Genomic DNA, 6,367 nt, shown 5'->3' with positions numbered 1-6,367 from the left:
ACTTTCCTTCCTGTTAGGTTCTGATACGCAAAGCTCCAAAGATCTTACAGACCAGGTTTTGATTTTTTTTTTCCCCCTCCCCCAGGATTAAGTGGCTTCAACAAGGAAGCAGAGGGCTCTTTGGGAATGTGTTTGAAGATAATGTCTATATTCTTATTGATACATCCCAGTCTATGAAGGACAAGCTGCCACTGGTGAAGGAGAAAATATTTCAGCTCATACAGGTATGATGAAGTGATGCTTCTGAAGACTGAGGAGCATTTTAGAGTAGGCTGATCTTTTCTGGATGGTTGTTACTCTTTTTTTTTTTTTAATTATTTTTAAATATAGCAGCTTTATAAAAATACTTAGGTTTTTCTTGGTGTGCTCATTTTTCAGTTAAAAATTATATTTTTTCCTCATTTGTATGAATATTTGAAAAAAATCTGGAGAAAATGTTAAAAATTAAAAAGTCTTAAGTAGTTCTTCTTTCCCTCAAGCCACCTCCCTCCTAAAAAAATAAAATAAAAAAAAAGTAAAACCAAAAAAACCTATGCAATTAAACACCTTTTGGCATTTTCATTTTTATTTTTAAGCAGTGCCATCCAATTCCACTGGCATGTTGTGATTTGTAATGTGTGTTCTAGATTCACTTTCATATTTTTACAATAGAGGGTGTAGAATGTTTTGAACTTACTTGCCTCTTAGAGTGACTCAGAACTTTGCAAAGGGACTTGCAGAGTGCAAGAACTACTTCAAAAGCAGTGAGTACTGGGAGACACACCTAAGATAGGATTTGTGTCACCTAGTTTTAGAAATCTACAATGATGTCACCTAAGCTTACATTAATATTTGAGAGAAACAAGTACTGTTAAAGCATGATTCATCTTAACTTTTTTAGACCTGAGAGGAGTAATTGACAAATAAAAACTCCATCAGTCTGGCATTGAAGGCAATCATTAGTAGGGCTAGAAAATTTAAAACTACAACAGAGAGTTTTTTGAGCAAGGTGCAGAAGTGATAGTACATAGTATGATGTGGTGCTCTAGCCAGATCAGCACTAGAAAATGATTAGATACTCTGCCAGAAGGTTTCACAGGCAGCTGCACAGAAATGGTGATGAAAGGGAAGCAAAGACTCCAGGCTCTGAAAGTTTGTACTAGCTTGCACAAATCTTTCACTCCTTGTAACTTCTGTCCAAAAGCAACTTCAGCAAATTCTTAACTTAATTCTTTCTTGCTGTCCTAGTTCCCCTGGCCAGTGCTCTACATTTGATTCTTTTTCTCCTTCTCTAAATGATGTCTTACTTTGATTCTGATTTCAATTTCCTTTGGTAAGCAGCCATAATCTCTTCCTTATACCTGCTCATACCCAGTTTCATCTCTCTCTCTTGCCCTCCCAGACATTTGCTGTTCAAGTAGTTTGAGAAATATGAGTAAATGGAGACTTAGATTGTAAAGTTCAAGTAGTCTTAATAATTGCAGGCAATAATTTTCTCTGTCTCTGTATGTCGTTCTGTATACCATAACTGAATATTACTATAATTTATTGTAACCATATAATCAACTACACATTTATTAAAGCAACTATTGGTCAGTATTTCAGGATACAAGTATTCTTCTTTTAACACTGAGTAAAATTCAGATGCTGTCTCTTGCAGGAACAATTGAGGCACAAAAAGAGATTTAACTTTGTGAAATTTAGTGCCCAAGCAGTGGCATGGCAAGAGAAACTTGCTGAAGTTAATGAGGAAAATCTGCAAGATGCTTGGCTTTGGATAAAAGGGCTTGAGGTAACATGGAAACTAATTATCACGAAGCGTGTTTGTATAAAGTTGTATTTGTGTCTTCTCTTTCTGTATGGCTGGGATATTTCTTGACTGACTATTTGACTTGAGTAAGCTGAAAATATAGATGATGTATAGACTTTAGTAGATCTGAGTACAACATATTATCTGTGTCAGGTATAGTAATCTCTTAACAGTGGATCCATTTATAAGACCATATTAATTCAACTCGCAGCCTGCTATGTTTAGTAGCCACAATGCAAACATTGGCCAATTTGATTTCTGTAGGAACCATGGCAGTGCCCAGACCCTGTGTCTAAAGTGGTCACTCTTGCTGCAGGGATGCTGCGCAGATGAGGGCTGTCACTGGCACATTTATAGCCCAGAGGCGAGACAGGAAACTGGTGCCCATGAACTGGAGGAGCATTTCTAGTCCCTTTTGGTGCATGACTTCAGCCTTCATAGGAACATGAGAGCAAACTCAGACCAAACATCTGTCTATCTATCCAGTATTCTTTCTCTGAGGATTTTTCCCTGAAACAGTGTAGAGATGCTTGTAGTCAGTCACAGTCAGCCACCAGACTGTAACTGTCAGCAGCTTTAGGACCAGTTAATGTGTCAAATGTGGACAGCAATGTTATGAGCACAGGACTGACAACCAGTCATACAGCAGCACAGATATATGCCATGTTATGTTTTCTATCACAAAAAACCATGGTAATATAATAAAGCTCCTCGGCATTATGACAGCTCTTCCTCAGATTTAATTATGAAATTCCTGGGGATGAGGGAACTGGGGAAGCTACGTAATACCTCTGGGACTACAAAACAGGATAAATACCTTGGTATTCTCAGAAAATACAAATGGACAAACACATGGAGAAAAGAAAGTATTAGTGTGGCCTCACTGAGCAGTTGGTGATAGTAAACTTAGTTTTACTGCCTTCCTTGAGACTTGAAAAGTTGGGTCCATTTAAGCCATATATGTGGTACAAAATCATGCAAATTCAATAATACCTTGAACTCCTATAATTTGATACCATCTTACATATGCGTTTGGGAATGGCCTTTTTCGTCATTATTCATGAAGCTGTGAATTGTTGATTATAAATTTCCTTCTAAGTTCAGATCTAGATATCTGAAACGGTTCAGGGAATGGTACAAAACAGTCTTTTTTTTGGGAGATGATGTCTGCTGCTGACCTTTTAGTCTGATATAAGCAGTGCAGGCATAAGTCTGAGATCAGAAATCTGGCTTTACAGTGGAGCTGAAATGAACAGAAGATTGCTTGCTCTGGAATATTAATCAGAGTAGATCCTTTGATCTCATTTTATATGCTTTGGTCCCAGGATGCTGAATAAGGAAGCTGAGCTGTAACTAACTGTTCCTTAAAAATCCTTTAGAGATGGTAACATTTTAAATTTTGGGGGTGATTATGCCATGTAATTGAAGCATGTCAACTTTGTTTAAAGACTGGTAAAAACAGTGTTCATTTGTAACAGCAGCAACTGAGAAATCTAACAGCTTTTACCATAAGGTCACATCATCAGCATCCACAGTATTTTCCGATGATATAGTGGAAGAAGTCGTTTTGTTTCAAATAGGATCAAACCCAGGCACCATTATTCAAAAGAGTCAGGATGGCAAATTTACACATAATAATGTGTTATGTGTGCCTAAAACTTTATAATGCTTAATAAAACATTAAGAATACTAGATATATTTAACTCAAAGGAAATGGCTTAGGCTAATTATTTCTTATGAGTGGGTACTGGTAAGAATTGTTTGTGGTTTAGAAGACAGGTTTATAAAATATTGTCTGAGCTATCTTGTTGCCTGGCTCATACACAGCCATACAGAGTCACTCTCAGAGTGTACCTCCTGTTCCATTTCACCTGATTTACTTAATTTGCCCTTTCTAATGGAACTGCTTGCTGGAGGGGTGGACTGGAAGAAGTTTTAACACAGTTAATAGGACTGAAGAAATAATGCTATCTCTTAATATGTTTTTGCATGTATGGGTCAATGTTAGTGATTTGTATTTATCTTCTGTAATGTATTATAAATGTGGATCCCGAGTCTCTTCTCACACTGCTACAACCCTCACTGCCCTCCAGAGCGGTACTCAGGTGTTGTACTAGCATCAGACAGACTCATACACAAAACAGACTTCAGGGATTTTGCTTTGGCCCCATTTAAGACTAAGACTTGAAGAAACACTTCTCCATTCTGATAAAACCCTACTTTTCCCTTAGATTTGGAAAGTTTTGTACACTGAATGTTTGAAAGGTGGAAATCTGAAGGCAGAAACTGTAGGTTTTAGGTTCCTATAAGCCATGAAATGGATTTTGGTTGCATTTAGTCTAAAAAGAAAAAATACAGATCATAATCACTAAGTATGTGGATGAGACAGGAAAAGTGCTAGTATTATTCAAATATGAATTTTTAGCGGGCACACTATTGCTTTACTGTGTATTTTTTGTTGTTATAGCTAACTTTTGTGCTAAAAAATAAATGGTGTTTACATTGATGTGCTGAGGGGGTAGATGTGAGATAGTCTGGAAAAATATTCAGAAAACCAGGAAGTTCTTTATCTATTTTTGAGAAATAAATTTGTGCAACTCTTTTGTGGACTTTTCAAGTGATTTGATTAAGTAAAATATGTATTCCAAGGGAGTGTGATGAGCTGGCAATCAGGAACAGCAGTGGGAAAATATAATAGAATGTATCTTTTATATTATATCTTTCTATCTGTTTATAGTCTTTTAGTGATTGCTTTTGCTTCTACAACTCATATTTCTGTTGCCAGCATTTTGCTTATATGTGTTTGCATAATCACTGAATACCAATTTGTTACCAACCAATTTATGCTACTTTGACACTTGATTTGATTTTTCGAGCTATTTGACATAAATATTTTCACCATTTTATTACTCATTTGGTTCTGTAATATCCCTTGAATTAGTACACTGTCATTATTAATTTAATAACAGAGGCAAAGAACTGCTAGGATTTATAGCTGTTTCTTTGTCTTTGTCTTTTTGGTTTCTTAGGTTGGAAGTTCCACAAATACACTCAAAGCTCTCCAGATTGCTCTTGCTGATACTGACACTCAGGCTATTTACCTCTTGACTGATGGGAGACCTGACCAGGTATTTCTGAAACGAGACAACAGAAAATGCATTAGTGTGGTGCTACAGTCAGAAGGCTGAAGCAAATGTATGAGATGAATATCATACCTGCAGAGCTGAATCTCTTGGATGTTGTCATAATACTGAAAAATTATATCTGAGAAATGTGCTCTTTGTGAAGGGATTTTGATTAGAACTCTCCACTCTCTGTCCAGTCTTTGGTGCATGATAACTCATGACATTTCTCATTAGTTGTTTTAAGGATCAAGTAATGCATTCAACAGTAAAGCTTTATGTTAGTATCAAGGTTAGGATTTGTGTCAAATAAAATGTCTCCCTAACTTTGTACAGTTATCTCGTGAATTAAAAATCAAAAAATAGTCATGGTCCCATGATATGGTTGGTTTTAAATATTAAAACCCTGCAATCTTGTGTGATGGCTTGAAAACCTAAAAAGAAAATGATTGATAGCAAAATAAAAAAAAAAAATAAATTGTGTTCAACATTTTTCCCCCAAAGAACACATCAAATCTGTGAGTAGGTACCTTCTTATGTTCTGTTGCAGAACTTACACAAAAGGCTATGTCACGTCTGAAGAGTAAGGGCCTAATTATTAATTTACATTATTTTCATGTAAAGATGTTACCATTACTATTGTTCCATTAGGTCTCCGTGTGATTCCATTTTTATCCTACTGAGTCAAATTTGACCTCACATAGGTGCAATTCTGGAGTAGCAGCAGTCTGGAGTTGCTTTAAGTCTAGGTTTAAGTGGATAACAAAAGCAAAAGGTTGCTTTTATTTTTGAAAGTGTTGTTACTGTGACTTAAAATGATGCTATTTCATGTTACACCACATTATATAACACGAACTAAAAACTAGATAAAAAACATTTGTTGATCAGATGTAATGATGCAAATGAGGTAGAACTGAGCTTTGAAGCTGTAATGCATGATGAAAACTAGCTGGTATGCTGAGAATGGCATTTAAAAAGTACTTTATTTGCCCTTGAAAATTTAGCTTGGTTGTAATGGTAGATATACAGAAAACTCCAACTTGGGTAAATAGCTGTGCTGAAGTCAATTTAATTTAAATTTCAAGTAAAAAATTAAATTTCAGCTAGCTGAAATAAAATTAATTACTGAAGCATATACAATAAATCTAGGATTCAGAAGGCATCATAAACTTGCAGGAATAATTTCTTTATAACTTGTTAAGGAAGAAAAATGCCAAAGGCTCACTTTTATTTTTGTTTTTTTTTCTTGATAAAAGGAAAATGGCCCATGAGGAAGGGTGGATTTATATGCTTCAAAGTCATTTGAATATCAAAACATAAACCTGATTTAAATTAGCAGATGAGAAACTTTGACTTACATCTTTTAATGTTGCTTTTAATTCTAGTTTTAATCTTTGATATTTTCTAAAGACAAGTTGATTGTTATTGGCTGCCAGTCATTAAAGTTCAATTTACA

General features: G+C 35.4%; 1 protein-coding gene across 1 annotated transcript in view; it reads left to right on the top strand.

Moving 5' to 3' along the window:
• Positions 1 to 6,367, top strand: part of VWA3B (von Willebrand factor A domain containing 3B) — a 69,210-nt gene that overhangs the window by 26,546 nt on the left and 36,297 nt on the right. Inside the window, exons 11-13 of the mRNA XM_009637656.1 lie at positions 86 to 224; positions 1,640 to 1,771; positions 4,819 to 4,917. Of these exons, the coding sequence (XP_009635951.1) occupies positions 86 to 224; positions 1,640 to 1,771; positions 4,819 to 4,917 (370 nt within the window). The remainder of the gene's footprint in view (positions 1 to 85; positions 225 to 1,639; positions 1,772 to 4,818; positions 4,918 to 6,367) is intronic.

The sequence above is a fragment of the Egretta garzetta genome, unplaced genomic scaffold, assembly GCF_000687185.1.
Source record: "Egretta garzetta isolate BGI_Z169 unplaced genomic scaffold, ASM68718v1 scaffold504, whole genome shotgun sequence".
Taxonomy (NCBI): Eukaryota; Metazoa; Chordata; class Aves; order Pelecaniformes; family Ardeidae; genus Egretta; species Egretta garzetta.
Note: the sequence above shows the minus strand (reverse complement) of the source record. Positions and strands in the feature narration are given on the sequence as shown.